Source organism: Chinchilla lanigera, unplaced genomic scaffold (genome assembly GCF_000276665.1).
Source record: "Chinchilla lanigera isolate Chin_1 unplaced genomic scaffold, ChiLan1.0 scaffold00067, whole genome shotgun sequence".
In the NCBI taxonomy this organism is placed as follows: domain Eukaryota; kingdom Metazoa; phylum Chordata; class Mammalia; order Rodentia; family Chinchillidae; genus Chinchilla; species Chinchilla lanigera.
Genome location: NW_004955468.1, coordinates 3,840,662 through 3,859,672, shown reverse-complemented (window position 1 = coordinate 3,859,672; position 19,011 = coordinate 3,840,662). Strand labels below are relative to the sequence as shown.

At 39.9% G+C, this 19,011-nt stretch overlaps 1 protein-coding gene across 3 annotated transcripts in view; it reads right to left on the bottom strand.

The window, feature by feature from the left end:
* The window catches only part of Lsm14a (LSM14A mRNA processing body assembly factor), a 63,345-nt gene that overhangs the window by 3,569 nt on the left and 40,765 nt on the right, over positions 1 to 19,011 (bottom strand). Inside the window, exons 4-10 of one of the 3 annotated variants that reach the window (XM_005399998.2) lie at positions 17,584 to 17,706; positions 13,346 to 13,522; positions 12,999 to 13,064; positions 7,865 to 8,047; positions 7,599 to 7,770; positions 6,242 to 6,476; positions 574 to 629 (exon numbers count right to left, since the gene is read on the bottom strand). In XM_005399998.2, coding sequence (XP_005400055.1) covers positions 606 to 629; positions 6,242 to 6,476; positions 7,599 to 7,770; positions 7,865 to 8,047; positions 12,999 to 13,064; positions 13,346 to 13,522; positions 17,584 to 17,706 — 980 coding nt within the window. In that variant the 3' untranslated portion in view covers positions 574 to 605. The remainder of the gene's footprint in view (positions 1 to 573; positions 630 to 6,241; positions 6,477 to 7,598; positions 7,771 to 7,864; positions 8,048 to 12,998; positions 13,065 to 13,345; positions 13,523 to 17,583; positions 17,707 to 19,011) is intronic. The other 2 variants (XM_005400001.2, XM_005399999.2) reach the window with 2 other exon arrangements.

Genomic DNA, 19,011 nt, shown 5'->3' with positions numbered 1-19,011 from the left:
AAAAAGAAAAAGGAAGTGGACTGGGAGTATAGCTCATTTGAAGAACGCCATGTTCAGTATGGGTGGGGCTGTGGGTTCAATCTACAGCACCCCAATATAAATAAAATATATGAAAATGTGTGCAGAGTATAAGCAAACCCTATATTATATGGGACCTGACCACTTGTGGATTTTGGTATCCATAGCAACCCTAAACCAATCTCCCATGGACATGGAGGGACCTAATTTTTACTGCTAATTCTCACTTCAGCTGTTAAGACATTTCCTGTCATCTAGGTGGACTTCAAATATCATTTCATGTACAACTTCATCTATGTACACAACACCAAAGCATTTATAGAATGTTATACTGAAAGAAATATGGGGCAGTATTAAGTCGATAACGAGAAACAGATGAGGGCTGGGGATATAGCTCAGCGGCACAGCGCTGCCTGGCAAGTAAGTGCAAGTCCTGATTTCGATTCTTGATACCAAAATCAAACCAAACAAAACCAACAACAACAAAAAAGAAATAGATGAACCTGCTGCCGCCCACCAAAGCCAATCTTCACATCTCCCCCCGCTTTTTTTTACCTTTCAGAAAGCAGTACGACAATCCAGACCTTTTAGGGTCCAAAAGCTGTGGTTTTCTAAAAGGTAAAACAAAGAGACAGGGCAGAGAGGGGAGAGGGGAAGGGAGAGGAGGAAAGAGAGAAGGGGGTGAGAGAGAGGAGAAAATTAAAAAGGGAAGAGAGGGAGGGGAGAGTACCACGCTGAGTCATTTCGGATACCTCACTTCTGCGGCCCCTCCAAAAATCAGACTCAAATGCAGTCTTACCCGCCATGGTGAGTCGGGCATCGTGGCAGCATCATGTGAAATGGGAGCCGGCTACATTCTTGGGTCCCAACCCTAGCCCCCCAACTCCCAAAGAAAGGAAGAGAGAAGCACCACAGGGTCACATGTCCATGTTTAAAACATTACTGTTAAGGAAAACTGGACCCCAAATCAAGATGGTGAGTTCGGGCACTGCTGCTCTGCACCTGGAACAGTGAGCTTCTCAGGGTCCTTAACTTCCTGCCCATGTTGTACGGGCAGAGTAGGAAAGAAGTTCTACTTTGGCTGATTTTTTTAAGGGTGCTAAAAATCTATGGCTCTATGTTTACTTATGTTTAATGAAACAACCAAGTTTGCTTATGCTCAGGCACAAACTGCACAAAGATCAACGCCAACTCACTGCATGAAGGCTGCTGAAATGACCCATCTCTGGAAAGAAGGAACAGATCACGTTTCAGAAATGAGTTAATCCCCAAATTAAATCTCCTTTACGCACAGACAATGTGATTTAAAAGGTGTAGGTTGCTGAGGTCGGGACTCTGGGTGGAGCGAAGAGTCCTTCACTTCTGCAGTGCACAATTCCAGTGCTGGCTCCACCGAGACACCTTGTTTTGTGGAAGGCTGAAATAGTGAATTTATTTTCTCTTTGCGCTTTTTTTCTTTTCTGTGGTACTGGGGTTGGAGCCCGGGCTGCTGTACCACTGAGTGCATCAGCTGTCCTTTTCACGTTTCATTTTTCCACAGGGTCTCACTCGGTTACCCAGGTTAGCCTCAAGAAATAGATGAACCTGCTGCCGCCCACCAAAGCCAATGGTGAGCAGCTGGGATTACCAGTGTGTGTCACAGGTCCTGGCTAAAGTAGTGACTTTCTCCTAATCAGTTAATAAGCAATTATTTCAAGGCCACTATGGCTCTATACTGAGACAGGTGTTCTAGTGGAAAGAAAGTAGAAAAAAGCTCCCATCTGGCTGGAAACAAAATAAAATACAGGAAGTAGGGGACAAGCATACTTAAATTGTATGCCTATGAAGGCAGGTATCACAGAGGTCAGAAAAGAAGTCAGTGTAGGAAGGAATACAACTTTCCAAAGACAGAGCAAACTTTGCCCAAGACTGTGTGGGGTAAGTGAAAAGGGATGCCTGGCTTTAGCTGTGCCTGCGTCCCTCCTTGTCTGTAAATATCAAGAAGGCTGCTATTATATCGGTTTGCCACTGCACAGTGCCTGGCTTATATGAAGAATTATATACAGTTGGTAAAAGTCTGAGGTTAGAACTGGAATCAAGCAGTGTATAAGAGATGACTGTGAGTTAACCTGCTTTAATCAGGTGGGTTGCAAGGTAATGTGAAATGAAGCTGGATGCATCAAGTGCTTTTCTCAAACAGTAAGAAAAGCAGGCGCTTCAATGTAACACTAGAGCCTTATCATCGTCAGGACAATGCTTCAGGGCTGAGCGTTCTCTGAAATACTTAAGCAGAGGATGGACTATCCGTCAGACACACAGGGAATACACACTCACAGACAACCTCTACAATGCTTTTTTTTTTTTTGGTCTTTTTGAGACAGGGTCTCGCTATGCAGTGCAGGCTGGCCTTGAGTTCATTTGGTAGCCCAGGCTGGTCTTGAATTCGTACTGATCCTCATGCCTCAGCCTCCTGAGTGCTGGGATTACAGGTGTGGGCCACCACTCCTGACTTCTCTACAAAGCATTGGAATTCTGCAACATACGTAACAAATTTTAACAGAAGGCCCAAACAAAATGACACGACCTTAGGAAAGATGTATTAATTAGTGCATACAGCATGCACACTGGCTCAGTCAACGAAGGTTTGAATGATGCTCAGAGAAAGGGACACATCAGTCCAGTCATGTAAAGAAAACTTACCAGCTATATTTATAAATATCTGAAAAATATCACAAGGGATATGTATTCTGTACATTTACAAGAGGTAGAGTTTAACCAAAAGATTAAAAATAAAGGGAAAGATACTGGGCACAGTGGCACATGTCTATAACCCCAGCACTTGGGAGGCTGAGGCAGGAGGACTACTTTGAGTTTGTAGCTAGCTTGAGCTACATAGTGAGTTCAAGGCCAGCATGAGGTACATAGCAAGACCTTGTCTCAAAAAAAAAAAAAAAAAAAAAAAAAAGATAAAGGAAAAGATTTCCACTCAAAGTGTGTGATGTCTGTGACAGTCTAACAATTAGAGCACTCTGGGGAAGAGGGTGAATGGCCTAGAGAAGGGTACACTCTTAGCTCCACAGGAGGTCAGGCCTCTCAGATGTTTTCCAAACTCTGAGGGTTTAATGATCTTTAAAAGTATATTTTAGATTAAACTGTATATGCAATTATCTTTCCACAAATGTCAATACTGACAGTCTCAGGAGCTTAATAATTAATGAGATGACACTAGCAACTATTACTGTAATTCTCAGTGGCACCCAGTCTAATTTAAACACAGTTTTTTTCTCTTTTTTTGGTCTTTTTGAGACAGGGTCTTGCTATGCAGTTCAGGCTGGCCTTGAGCTCACTTTGTAGCCCAGGCTGGTCTCACACTGGCAATCATCCTCCTGTCTCAGCCTCTCGGGTGCTGGGATTACAGGAGTGTCCTACCACACCCAGCTCTTAAACACACTTTTCTTCAAACCAAGCTGATTCAATGTCCTTGGGTCTTTTAAGCAGCACCTATGGTATACATGAAGTGGAGTAAGCAAAGAATGAAGATTTGAAGACCTATACTAGGTTATCATTGTAGCTGGATGGACATCTAAAGGAATGGTGGTGATGTAGAAATGGACTGCGATCATGGATACTGCCATTGCTTAAGGAGTATACCACTAGCTAACACAGAACCCTGGGAGAAAGCAAAGCTTAGGCAACTGAAGAGCAGGGAAATGGTAAAGTTGGTCTACGGTTGAGAGCAGACACAAAGCAGGTGAAGATAGAAATGTAGAGTAGAAACACACGAAGTCCAAGCTGAAATATCAATTAGAAGTTGTGAATATAACAGGTCACAAAAGGGGGAGGAGAAACCAGGAATAGCGGTGCATGCAATAACCTCCTCACCTGGGGAGCTGAAGCAGGAGGCTCCTCAGTCTGGGCTACAGTTAAGACCCTGTCTCAAAACCTGTCCCCCCGGCCCAAAGGGGAGGACAGAGTGGACAATGAGAGTATCTGAGTAAGCGAGCATATGTAAGTATGTAAATAGGAACACAAATGCGCACAAGAAAATCAAATTGAATATTCTAGGCAGAAGAAATGAGTAAAAAGGTCCTGAGATCACCAGGCGTGGTGGTGCACAACTGTAATCCAGTTCTCAGGAAACTGAGCCAGGAGGATCACTGTGTTTGAGGCTAGCCTGGGCTACACAGCAAGACCCCGTCTCAAAAAACCAAAACCATAACCAAACAAACAAAAAACAGCCCCCGCCCAAGTCCTGAGGCAGGAGCAATCTTGGCAGCACACAGGAACAAGTGCACGTATCTGCAGCACAGTGAATGGAGGAGGAAAGGCCCAGCCAACAGGTAACACGGACAAGAGCCCATACCAGACATATCCCGAAGCAGCTTATATGGTGTCTGTGCTGAGGAATGCTTTTTCACTATGTCTTAAATAAAAAATGAAAGTATTTAAAAACATTAAGAAAACCATGAAATGGGTGGGTGATCAGTGTCAAATACTGCAAAGGTGTTACAAGTAAGTCTTTGTGGAAAAGCTACTTAATTCTATATTCAAGAGTCAATGGCAGGGGCTGGGGATTTAGCTCAGCGGCACAGCGCTTGCCTGGTGAGAGCAAGGTGGTGAGTTCAATTCCTGGTACCGGAAGAAAAACAAACAAACAAAAAAGAGTCAATGGCAACCTCAAGGCCAGTAAAAGTGACAGCAGAAGCCACTCTAGTATCTAAGACACAGTCACTGAGCTGGACGGCAACTTTGCAAGCTGAAAGTCCTGCAACCGTATCAGGCCATCAAGGCTGGAAAGCCTAAGCTGACTTGAAGCTAATGTGTAAGCCTTGGCTGTCGTGGCACAATACCAAAGGCGTGAAAATTAATGGACCAGGACTAGAAGCCACTAATAGTGATCTCCTACCAGAGAGCTCTCAGTGGTGGCCAGTTTTAAATACTGGACAGTGCAATTCCTGCCAGGAGGTTTTTTGTTTCCAGCTATCCTCTACTGTTACTAGCAGACCTCTTCTTAGGGAGATTTTGATCCTTACTGTTCTATTCCTAAATGTTTGGGGTTTTTCTGTTTGATTTTTTTCTTTTTTTCTTTTTTTTTTTTGAGACAGGGTACTGCTATGAAGTGTTCAGACTGGCCTTGAAACTAGGGGTGATCCTTCTGCCTCAGTCTCCCAAATGCTGGGATTACAGGTGTGAAGCCACATGCCTGGCCCTAAATTAAATTAATAAAATTATTAAAATGTAAACGTTTGCTTTCCATTTTAGGAATATGTACTTCCTATATTCTTCTGATGTTAGAAGTCTAAAAATTTTGTAGGGGCTGGGGATTTAGCTCAGCAGCACAGTGCCTGCCTGGCAAGTGCGAGGTTGTGAGTTCAATTCCCGGTACCGGAAAAAAACAAAAAAACAAAAAAACAAAAAAAAAAAAATTTTTTTGTAATATGAAATAAAGGTGGTATAGTTCCTTTTCTGTATGTCTTTAGTGATCCTTCCTATGCCTCCTATACTAATAGAACAAAACAAACAAAAAACCCTCTTTTCAAGGAATAAAGAAAAGAAATAACCCTCAGTGTCTTCACAGATTTGGGGGAGGAGGGGATTTTTTTCCCCCTAACCAGTCCATAAAATCTAAAACTATAACACTATATAGAGAAAAAAGAACGTTACATTTCTAGCTGGGAGCAATAGCACACACCGGTAATCCCAGCTTTGGGAGACTGAGACATGAGGATGGCAGGTTCAAGGCCAGCCTGGGTAACTTAGTAAGAAGACCCTGTCTCACAATAAAAAATAAAAAGGGACTAGAGATGTAGCTCCATAAGAAAGCCCTAGGTTCAATCTCTAATAATGGGGGGAAAAAAATCAAATCACATCTCCATCTTTTACTTCAAATTGAAAAGAACAAAGATAAAAAAATTTTTGGACTCTTAGCCAAGAAGTTATTGCCCTTAAAATTATAGAAACATTGCCAGGTGTAGTGGTGTGTACTCCTGCAATCCCAGCACTTGGGAGGCTGAGGCAGAAGGATCGCCTCAGACCTGGGACCAGCCTGGGTACATAGTGGGACCCTGTGTCAAAAAATAAAACAAACAAACAAAAGCAAAAACAAACAAAAATAGAAACATCATAATTAGGTATATTTTCCATGGAAAATTCAAACTGGAAGTATTTTAACACTCTCAAAATAATTCACACAAAAACTGTTTCATAAAAACTGAATGCCAATGCCAAAGCATACATGACTTACCCTATATTCAAAGTCTGCAAACTCCCTTCCTCCACGACCTCCTCTGAATCCACCACGAAATCCCCGAGGAGTAGTAAAGGTACCACCTCTGCTACCACCACGTCCTCTGCCACCACGGAAACCAAGACCTCCTCTACCTCCTCTGTACCCTCCACGACCACGGTTTGGACGGAGTGGAATCCCGAAAGTCTCAGCGTTTAATCTTCTTTCTTCCGCCCAGGTTGGTCTCCGCTCTCTGTTATAAAAGCAGATCACCTTTAGCAAGTCCCGTTTAAAAGAACATTTTTCAGCAAAAATACATAGCACAGTTCCTAAATTAAGGTGAATTTAAAAAAAGCATCCCAGCTACTTGGGAGGCCAAGGAGGAAGGACCTCAAGTTCAAGGCCAGCCCGGGTTACTTAGTGAGATCCTGTCTCACAATCAGACTATAAAAAGGGAGGGGAATGTAGCATAAGCACTCCCTGGATTCCCAGCACTGCAATGGGGAAAAACAAAACAAAAAACCAACACCTGCCTCTAAAAACTCAATGAAAAAACATTAAGAAAGACTACAGTATCTAATTATCTCAGCTGTCCATGGCATGCAAGCTTAGTAAGTTCCCACAACAGAGTCACCTCCCCTCTTGTTTTCAATGAAGCAAACGACTGTCACAAGGTGGCACCAAACTGCAGCCTGAACAAAGACGGTATGAACCTGAGCAGGGCAACTTCTGGAACTCCCGCCCTAAGACTGAGTCCTTTCCCCTCAGTCGTTTACTGACAGTTTTCTGGACCCATATTTATTACAACATGGCTGAGTTCTACTGCACCAGTAAACATCAAAGAAATATTACCCTTTTTGGTTCTGGCTCCATGTGAACTACAGTATAAAACTGTACAGAAGAAAGTTTTATTTAGATGTTATATGAATGCTTCCGTCTTAAATGCTAATAACAAATGTGATTACAATCCTAATCAAATTACATTGTTTTTTTCTTTTTGGGTGTTTTGAGATAAATTCTCACTATATATATAGTTCAGACTGGGCTTGAACTCACTAAATTGCCCAGGCTGGCTTTGAACTCTCAGCCTCAAGTGCTAGGATTATGGGCATTCACCACCACACCTAGCAATATTTTCTTTTTCTTTTTCTTTTTGTCTTCTTGAGACAGGGTCTCGCTATGAAGTTCAGGTTGGCCTTGAGCTCACTTTGTAGCCCAGACTGGTCTTGAATTTGTAATGATCCTCCTGCATTAGCCTCCTGACTGCTGGGATTACAGGCGTGCGCCACCATGCCCGGCAACCTTGTGAACTTATATGAAATCATTTTTTATACCTCATATTCTAAGAGTGTAAGAACAGCTTAAAAGATAGTACCTATTATCATCACAAGAAATATTATCAAAGAAGGATTTCGTTTTGTCATAGTAGCAATTAGGTCCAAGTGGGTCTTCTTCATCAGCATTTCCTTCACTGTTTTGGGTATCAACTCCAGAGTCTCCCTTATCTTCACCATTTACAGGTTTCTCTTGTTTCTCAAGTTTATCTTCTAATGAAAAACAAACACCATAAAAGTCAATATTTGTACTAAATAAATTTCATTGATAAATGAGATTTTTCTAAGTAGAAAAATCAAAGCTTACCTTTTAATTTAAGTTTATTATGAAATTCTCTGTCAATCTCCTCTTTGTTAAATTGTGCATTTGCACTTTCGAAGTCAAAGTCTTTCTCAAATTTCATTGGACCATCTCTCCGAATACCAAACCTTCCCCGGCCACCTCGATGTCCTCCACGCCCTCTCCTTGGAGTTGAAGGAGCACCTGGAACTATGCAAATAAAGAATTTATACAAAGGGCTCTCAGTACGGAATAGCTGGCTTAGGGCAGAAGTTCTTACTGCAGTCATAATACTAAATGGCCCAAACCAGAAATGCTTAAAGGTCTCTGTAGACATTACTTAGAAATTAACTGCTAAAATGTAACACATGAAGACTAGCACACAAACAATGATAACCCTTTATATTTGTGAGCTCCATATTCATATATGTATTATTAATAGAATACACAACCAAATTTGGAGCCTTTACACTAAATTAATATACATTCCTCAAAGACAAAGGCTTTATTTTGTTTACTGCTATAGTCCCCAAACCTACAAAGTGCTTAGAAACAACATAGTGGGTTCTCAATTTTTATTTTATTTTTTGTCTTTTTGAGACAGGGTCTCACTATGCAGTTCAGGCTGGCCTTGGGCTCACTTTGCAGCCCAGGCTGGTCTCGAACTCGCAACGATCCACCTGCCTCAGCCTGATTGCTGGGATTACAGGTGTGCACCCCCATGCCCGGCTTCATAGTGGGTTCTCAAAACTTGAAAGCTTTTATGGAAAGGATAACAGGAAATAAGATTTACAGTAAGAAAACTACGTGAATGTTTATGAGCACAAATTAACAGGTCTGGGATGTCAGTGCATCTCCATGAAACCAACGGGCCGCACCCGCCCTCACTGGCCCCAAACACGTCCACTTCCTGCTCCACAGTCGTCAAGCCTTCCAGTCCCTGTACAGTCTCTCTACGAAACACAGTAACAGCATTTTAGTCAATCACACAAGACATGATAAAATATAAAAACGGGGTAATTTATAGCGAAAACTTGGGAACACAAACATTCAACATAAGAGGAATGATAAAAAAAGGAGAAATATAAAATTGAGTTGAATCTATGTAAATTAACCGCAAAAGCCAAATGCGGTAGTACATGCTTGTAATCCCAGCACGCTGGAGGCTGATACAGGGAGGACTGCGGTAAGTTCAGTGACTGCCTGGGGCACATGGTGAGTTTGAGACTGGCCTGGACTATATGGGCAGACACTGGCTCAAATAAAATTTAACTGCAAAAATGCACCACATAAAACAGAGTGAATGTAATGATTATAATTATGTGAAAAGCTTACTATACGCTGACGAAGATCAGAAATGACGACAAGGAAACAGACAGGCTTGTGCGCACTGTTTGCTGAGGTTTGGCAAACTGCCTGGGTTTGAGAAAACAAGCCAGAAAAGCCCACAGAAGCACATCCAGACATTCACATCTAGAGGAGCAGGATGTTTAAAACATTCAACTTTACTACTAAAATGACTTGTCCATATGCCAGAAGTGGAGATCTGTCTTAAAAAAATAAAATTCTGGAGCTGGGGTTGCAGTGCTTGGTGGTAAAACAATCTGCCTAACAGATGAGGGCCTGGGTCGATCCATACAGCCAAGCCCCGCAGGTGGCACTCACTGTAATTCCAACACTTGAGAGGCTGATTCAGGGGGATCAACAATTTGAGACCAGTCTGGGTTACACAGTGAGCTTCAGGCCAGCCTGGACTATGTAGCAAGACTCTGTCTCAAAGCAACCAAACAGCTGCACATAGTGGTGTGGTGGCACATTCTTATAATCCCAGCACTTAGGAGGCTGAGGCAGGAGGACTGCTACAAGTTCAAGGCCAACATGGGTTACACAGTAAGTTCAAGGACAGCCTGAATGACATAATGATACTGTCTCAAAACAAAACAAAAACAAAAAACCAACCAAACCAAATCAATAGTCTGAGTATAGATGTTTATGTCTGTAACATTTAAGAAAAAAAATTGTAAGAATACTTAGTTAAGGAACTTTGACGAGTTCCTTAACTGAGGAAGGAACCAGCCTGGTGGTGAGTTTTGAAGGGCAATGAAAGATACTTTTAAAAGAAAGATAGTTTTAAAATTTTACATAATAAAATTATGGCAATTAATTTGAAGAGAGTTGTCTCTTTTTCCAAATAAAAATAAATACAAAGCCACTCTGTATGGCACATACAACAACAGATATAAAAATGTACAGCCAGGTGTAGTCCCAGGTACTTAAAGAGGGTGAGGCAGGAAGATCTCAAGAGGTATAGGCCAGTCTAAGTAACACCGTGAAAATAAAAACAAACAGAAAATACAGGACAGAATCAGGCGTGGTTGTGCACACCTGTCATCCCAGCACTCAGGAGGCTGAGGCAGGAGGATCCTTGTGAGTTTGAGACCAGCCTGGGCTACAAAGTGAACTCAAGGCCAGCCTGAACTGCATAGCAAGACCCTGTCTGAAAAAGATAAAACAAAACAAAACCAGGAGAAATAAGAGTACACATTTAAGCCAGATGTGATAGTGCATACACAGTAATCCCAGCACTCAGGAGGCTGAGGCAGGAGGACCTCTGCAAATTCAAGACCAGCCTGGGCTACAAAGTGAGTTGAAGGCCAGCCTGAACTGCACAGTGAAACCCTGTCTTAAAAAAAGAAAGAAAGAAAGAAAGAGGCACACATTTAAAAACACTGTATCTAGGCTTCTTTTTCTTATTTGAGACAGGAGCTTGCTCTATAATGCAGGTTAGCTTTGAATTTGTGCCAACCCTCCTGCCTCAGCCTCCCCAACCCCGGGATTATAAATGTGTGCCATCATGGCTCTAGGCATCTTTTTTTTTTTTTTTTTTTTTCGTCTTTTTCAGACAAGGTCCCTCTATGCAGTTCAGGCTGGCCTTAAGCTCACTTTGCAGCACGGGCTGGTCTCGAACTCACAATGATCCTCCTGCCTCAGCCTCCTGGGTGCTTCTAGGCATCTTTCTTTTCTTGGTACCAGGAATGGAACTCAGGACCTTGCATTTGCCAGGCAGGTGCTTATGCCACTGAGCTATACCCCCGGCCCTAGGCATCTTAAAGTGATAAAATTAACTACTTTCCAACCATTCAATCATACATTAGATTCATTTTTTTAATTTGGAGGTGTATTAAATTATAATGTTTTCCATAAAAAATTTGAAATAAAATGGCTGCTTTCGGTAAGTGTTATAGATTATGAAACAAAGCAAATATAAAACTACACTAAATCAACAATCAGGAAAGAAAATTAAAATTCTTTAGCATTTAAAAAATACAAAAAAGGCCCTGGATTTAATTTTTCATTCTGAGGCAAGGTCTTGCTATGTTGTTCAGGCTCCTCCTCCCTCAATTTCTCAAGTGTTGGGATTATGGGTATGTGCCACCACATCCTATTGGATTTAAGTAATTTTAAGGAGGAAAGCTTTTTCTCTCTGGTATTGAGGATGGATTGGACTCAGGGTCTCATACATGATAGATACATGCTCTACCACTAAAGTTCATCCCTAAACCCAATCAAGAAACTTTCCAAACATGTAATATACATGTAAGTGTATTCCTAAAATCATAGGAATACAATTATATTATATATACAATTGTATTCCTAGAATCATAGGAATACAATTATAATACAATTGTATGTATGGATACACACAACTGTATTATAATACAATTGTATGTATTATAATATACATACAACTGTATTCCTAAAATTATAGGAATCATAGTGCTAATAAGAAAGTGATACAAAACCATAAACAGGAAGCCCACAGAACCATGTTCTAAACATAAATGTATGAATCACACTAGCAAGGTGATAGTCATGAATATATAAAAAGACAACAGTCTACAATCAAGTAGATTTTTTTTTTTTGGTACTGGGAATCGAACTCAGGACCTTGCACTTGCCAGGCAGGAGCTTGTGCTGCTGTGCTATATTCCCGGCCCCTCAAGTAGAATTTTTTACAGAGACATAATACTTTGTAAAACCTTTCATGGTGTGGTGGCGTTTGCCTATAACCCCAGTACTCTGGGAGGCTGAAGCAGGGGATCACAAATTTGAGCCTAGCCTGGACAACCTAGTGACCAGTGAGACATTGCCTCAAAATAAAAAACACCAAGGGCTGGAGATGTAGCTAAATCCAAAGATCCTGGATTCAATGTCTAGTATAAAACACACAAGCACAAGCACAGCCACCCAAACACCAGAAAACCCCTGTATGTGCCAGGCGTGGTGTTGCACCCCTTTAATCCCAGCATTTGGGATGCTGAGACAAGGATTACCATGCATTTGAGTCCACCCTGGGGTACAAAATGAGTTCAAGGCCAGTCTGAACTACAGTGAGACCCTGTCTCAGAAAAACAAAAACCAACAAAACTTTTACTTGACAATAATTATAACCAGGCAGGTGGTACACACCTGTAATTCTAGCACTTGGTAGGCTGGGGCAGGAGACTGCCTTAGTTTGAGGCCAGTCTGGGCTACACAGTGAGTTCAAGGCCAGCCTGAATTACAGAGTGAGACCCTGTCTCAAAATACAAAAAGAAACAAAAAAACCCTCAAAAAACCCCAAATACCTCTCCCTAAAGAAAGTAACTGTAGTCATAAAACAGTTAAAAATTAGTAAAGGCTGGTACTTTGAGCCCATTACCCAATTTCCCAAAGGTAAGATATTACATAATTATTACATGTTATCAAAACCACAGAATTAATCAACTGAACTGCACACTAGGTCAGATGTCACCAGTTTCTGGGTTTTTTGCAGTGCTGGGGATTGAACCCAGCGCCTCATACACAATACCTCTTTCAGCAGGTAAGAGCTACACCCTTAGCCCTAGTAATTTTGTTTGTTTTGTTGTTTTTAGTGGTCCTGGGGATTGAGCTACACTGCCACCCCTTTTTTACTTTCTATTCTGAGACAGGATACCTAAGTTGCCCAGGCTGGGCTCCAACTTGCCATCCTTCAACCTCGGCTCGGAGTGCTGAGATTACATGCGCGTGCCATCATGTCCAGCTTGACCTTCCACTTTTGCAGTCATCATGTATTATACATTTAAAATGTTCTCTATTGAGAAGCAAAAGATATGGTTTTCAGATCCAAGCAACTTACCTATTTGTCTCTTGCTATCATTTCTGAGTTGCTCATTTTCTGGCCTTGAAACTTTGTGTACTTCAGCTATGGAAGGAGACATGCAAAGACACAAATCAACTCAGTGTACACAAACAAGAACTTTTGCAAAGTTAGAAAAGGGGAGAAATGCCCCCTACAAAACAAAATCTGTGCAATTCCCAAAAACTACACCCCCACCACCACTTCAAGTCAAATTTGAAAGCTTGAACATTCTATTAAATTCAGATTAAACCTAGAATCAACCCTATAAAGTAAAATCCTCTTAATAAGGTGAACAGAAAACACTGACCAGTCAATTAACGAACAGTAAGTAGCTCAAATTCTACCTCGCCTGTGCTCTTGATTCTCTATTGCTTTTTGGCTGGTAGATGGCAAAGGCCTGGTTGATACAGGGCTCCTTCTCCCAACAGGTGCTGGAGCAGGTAAGTGGGCCGAGGCGGTCTGTACTGCTTGCTCCATGGTTGGACTTTTTCTCAAAGGGTCTAACTGAGGGCTTGAACGACCTAAAATGTAACCAAAAGATAAGAAACTATTCTAACTGGGAATTTCAAAATAATCTAGCCCCTTGAAAAAAGTTCTAGGGTTCTATCTCTAACAATTCAAATTTTTAGCAAAAATTAGTTAATCTACTTATTAGATCCAAGTTCAAATCTGATTATTCTTAGTGAGTTGGTCATTAAGCAATACTGCTCCATTAGGTTCTATTACAACAAAGTAAAGCACAGGAAACCATGGTAGATGGCTTTTAAATACCTTAGGTTGGGGCTTGGGTAATTAAACATCAAAACTAAAAGGCCAGCAACACATAAATCCTTCAGATAATTCTATACCAGCCACATTCATTCCTTGCCACTGTATAGATGTCTTCACAAGTTTTAGGTTAATAGGGGGTTTGTAGTTAACAATTTCCATTTTTGCTTTGATGAGGTCAGAGCCTTACTGTTGTATGAACTGAAGAATGTAACATTAGTACTTTCATCGTGTTTTTGTCCCTATAATGTTGTACCAGAATATAGCACTCTGCTTAAATATTATGCTCAATTTATCTCTGAGCATATATGCTCCAAACCAGTAAACTGGTGAGTGCTGTTAACATATTGGTTCAGGGATAATTTATCAGTAATATTCCCTAGATTTACACTTTATCTAAAATATGCAATTACAAACACATTCTAGCCATTAATGGCTAAGTCACGTTAGCCAAAACATTTAAATTACCATTAAAACACTTAAAAATTGTTGCATTAATAGAAACACTATAATTTGCATAAAAATTATAAGGGAAAGTTATGATGGTTTACATTAAGTTTTGGTCTATAAGAAAATAATTATCTATCTATCTATCTATCTATCTATCTATCTATCTATCTATGACAGGGGTCTATGCTGCCCTGGCTAGCCCTGAACTTCTGGGTTCAAGCAATCTTTCTATTTCAACTTTCTGAATAGCTAGGACTACAGGCAACTGCTACCATGCCCACCTTTTGCATGTATTAAGCTTTTAAAAAGCCTATTGCTATAGTTAATTTACAACACTACATTAAATAATCCTTTAAGTTTTTAAAACATTTTATCAAGTCTTTCTCTTTGAGAAAAGATCCTGCGACTAAAAAATATTACAAAATACATGGAATGGGGCAATCAAATAAAGTACCAAATTTATCTGTTGTGTATGTAATCTCTTTTCGATTATAATCATGATGCCAATTTTGCTGTAAGTGGGCAAATACAGGTGGTGTGGACATAGTAATAAATCCAGAAACTATTTCAGCATAATAAAAACACATCCCGAGTCATTTTCACATTTTTATCACAGTTAAAGAAAATTCCAGGTGTTTTATTTTGTGAAATTCAGAATTTTTAGCTAATGAAATTTTAATGCAGTCTCCTAGGATGTCTTCTGCAATAGTCTTATATAAATATATCTCTAACTTGCTTCCAGTAAAAACGAAAAACTTTTTCCCTCTGGTACTGGGGATTAAACCCAGGGCCACATTTATGTTATGCAAGTACTCTACTTGCTAAGTCTCATCCCCCTGGCCTTTTTAAATTTTGAGACAGGGTCTTGTTAAATTCTCCAGGTTGGGTTTGAATTTGTGACTCTGTTGCATTAGCTTCCCAAGGAGATGGGATTACAGGCATGTATTACAACAACCAACAAATCTGATACTTCAGTTTACTTTGCTGGGGGAGGGTGTACTGGAGATGGAACCTAGGACCTCACGCATGCTAGGCAAACATTCTATTGAGCTATACTTGCCAGCTCTTAAATTTTTAAACTTGGAACTGTTTCTTACTTTTTATTTTGTTTGTTTGTTTTTCTTCTGGTACCAGGAATTGAACTCACGACTTTGCGCTTGGCAGGCAGGCGCTTTGCCGCTGAGCTAAATCCCCAGCCCCTCTTATTTTTTATTTTGTTCTACTCATCTTTTTTTGTTTTTTTTTTTTTTTTGGTTTTGGTTTTTCTCCGGTACCGGGAACCGAACTCATGACCTTGCACTTGCCAGGCAGGCGCTTTTGCCGCTGAGCTAAACCCCCAGCCCCTGTTCTACTCATCTTAAAATGTACTCCTGAACTGCTTTATCTTATATATATTTTATTTTCAAGCAAGTAAGCCATTACTTTTATTTTTCAACTACATCCTGCTCTATGTCCATATTTATTCTAAAGATAATCTTTCTCATCAAAAGTATAATAAATTTAATTAATATGAAAAATAAAGTCTCAATCCTGAATCTTTTACCTAGGAACAAGATATACTTCTTTAATTATCGTGTGGTATTTATTATATTTTGCATTTTTCTCCATAGAATCTGGTTATATATCTTATGTATTTCATAACTTCTATTTGTCATTACTGTTAGCCTTTTATTTCTATTACATTGCATAGGATAATTTTAAGAATTACTATTGAATTTTATAGTTACTTTACATTTCACCTCTAATTTGAGTCCCTCCCCATTTTTTTCAGTGAATTCTCAATTCTAAGCAGAATATTAGTAAATAGTGGTAATTTCAGTATTTTTGCCTCATATTTACTTTCTCATGTGTACCTGATATAGCTGAAAATTCCAGAAAAAGAGTAGCAGCAATATCAAATGTCTATATTTATATTAATATTTTATCAGTAAGAATTTTTCTGGGGCTTCAATACTATGTTTGATATTGGCTACAGTTAAGATGGCTAACCTATGCCCGCCTGGCAAGTGCAAGGTTGTGAGTTCGATTCCCGGTACTGGGAAAAAAAAACCAAAAAAAAAAAAAAAAAAAAAAAAAAAAAAAAAAGGATGGCTAACTTATACTGAGTATGCTCTTCTATGTGGTGGGGATTATGTATGTATGACTACGTGTTTTGAAAATCTAATTCTTACATAAGTCTGAAAGTTCCCAGGAAAGTACCACTAAGCACTTTCCTAGTGAGAAAAGAATTCTAAACTATATATGTATAATAATTAAGATATTTTAGGTCAACATGAATAACAGTAGCTATTCAAAACATCTGAGATATATAGAGTCATGCTTAGATTAGCTAAGTATACTGAAATAGTATACTATTTCAAAACATCTGAGATATATAGAGTCATGCTTAGATTAGCTTGATTTTTATAGTCAACAGCTTTTAAAAACTGTAAATATAGCATCTTTCTGAAATAACTACATTGTATTATTGTGAAGTGAATATTTACGTAAAGCAATGAACCAATAGTATCCACTTTAGTAGTGGTTAAAAGAAGATACGAGTTCTTATGACCACAGAAGGTTATGAGACTGGCTGATAGAAAACAGAATTAAGGGGCTGGGGATTTAGCTTAGTGGCACAGCGCCTGCCTGGCAAGCACGAGGTCGTGAGTTCGATTCCCGGTACCAGGGGGGGAAAAAAAAAAAGAAAGAAAACAATTAAAAACCTAAAACAGGATTCTTTACAAAACTTCTTAAAATGCAAATCCCCAAGTTCTAGGGATTCTGATGTAGTTGGTCTCAGGGCTTGTTTTTTTGAGACAGGGTCTCGCTATGTAGTTCAGGCTGCCCTTGAGCTCACTTTGTAGTCCAGGCTGGTCTCAAACTCGCAATACATCCTCCTGCCTCAGCATTCTGAGTGCTGGGATTATAGGTGTGCAGCAGCACGCCCAGCTCAGGGCTTTTATTTTTTAGAAGCACACCACTGATTCTGTCGTAGGTGGTACACAACTGAGAATGAACATTCTACATCCTGTGAGGATTTCATGGAACAATTTATTTTTTCAGATGATATTTCAAATTCATCTAGGATAACGCTCATTTTCGATGGTATGCCTAGGACTGGTCTCATACAATACAATTACTTTACAAACAAAAGTCAAACTCAGAGAATGCTCTCCAGTTCGGTTTCACGATCTTCAAATTGTAAAAGGTGTAAAGAGTGAAAGTTAATTCAATAATACATCAACTGGGAGAAAAATTTTAGAGAATCTACCAGAAATTATACATGTAATTGACAAACTATAAAAGATCTTTACATTCAGAGAAAGATAAAATCCTTTATAAAAATTTAGAATAGAAATACCTGAAGAAAGAAACTGCTTACCTTGAGATAACTGTGTTTTTATAGATCTTGCATCCTGTGTAAAGGCAGATCCAACTGCACTACTTTGGGATAAGGGACCGCTGTTTGACGTTTCTGATCCAAAGGATGTCAAGGAGCTTCCAGCTTGAAGAGATTTTTTTTAATGATAAAAAAACAGTTAATGTTTTCATCTCCAGTTACATAAGACAGTGCAGCATTTAACTGATTACTGTCTGCCTACACCTGCTCACAGAACTTGTATAAATGAATAATCCTGGAAACTAAAGTGCATGAAGTAATAGTTTGGGAAATATATGGCAATACTGGGTGAAAAAAAAAGCCAATATGTAGCAAATGTGTGGTATCCTTGGATGCAAACAATTTTTAGGTTTTTTTTTTTTTTTTTGTACTGGGAATCAAACTCAGGACCTCACACTTGCCAGGCAGGCGCTGTGCAGCTGAGCTATATCCCCAGGCATGCAAGTAATTTTTATAGCACACAGTAATGTAGTTATGCTGATGCCACAAAGGAGATATGAGACACCAAAGTAACAGAAATGGTACATTTTAAACCAAACTAAATTCAAATTATTCTAATACTAAGTATCTTCACAAACAGCCAAATTAGCGAACAGATATACTAGGGAGATTTGTCATCATTTCTCAGGCAACAGACAGTAATGACTCCAGCATTAATGCTTCCCCTAAAGATGGACTGTGGGGCTGCATTTAGCCTAAAGTAGTCACAAAAAGACTGGGTAATGAGTAATAAAATCTCTAGAAAGAGACCTATTCTCTGCCATATTTGGCAGTGTTAACTTCTCTTAGGTTTCTATAGTACTTATGGACCACTCACTTTTTTTAAAAAAAATTCATTTTTGAAATGTTTTTGTTTTTCTGAGATAGGGTCCATGTAGTCCAGGCTGGCCTTAAATCTGTGATGGTCTTGCCTTGGGTTACTGAGTGCTGGAACCGCAGGATTCCAGGTAAGTAGCCTGCTGGGGTGTGACAGCACAGCCTGCAATGCCAGTACTGTTTATTCCTATTTCCACACTGCTCTGTGCTTCCTCACCCACTCAGAGTGCCTCTGCTGGCCCCTGTACATTCTGCTAATACAGAGGTTAGCAAACTCTCCTGTATTCCCCATCTCTTCTCTGAGTACAAGGCCACACCAAAGTCCCTTCTACTTGCCACAATTCTACTTCACTTTTCTCTTTTTAAAAAAGCCTCCTGAGTGCTGGGATTACAAGTATGTGCCACCAAGTCCAGCTTGAGATTCTGTCTTTATTTTTCATTTTTCTGACACTGACATTTTGATTTTTTTAGTTCAGGCTGGTATCAAACTCGTGGCAATACTCCTGCCTCAGCCTCAGAGTCCTGGGATTACAGGTGTGCACCACCTACCTGGCCAGACCCTGTCTTTAAAAAATAAATAAATTTTTTTTTTTT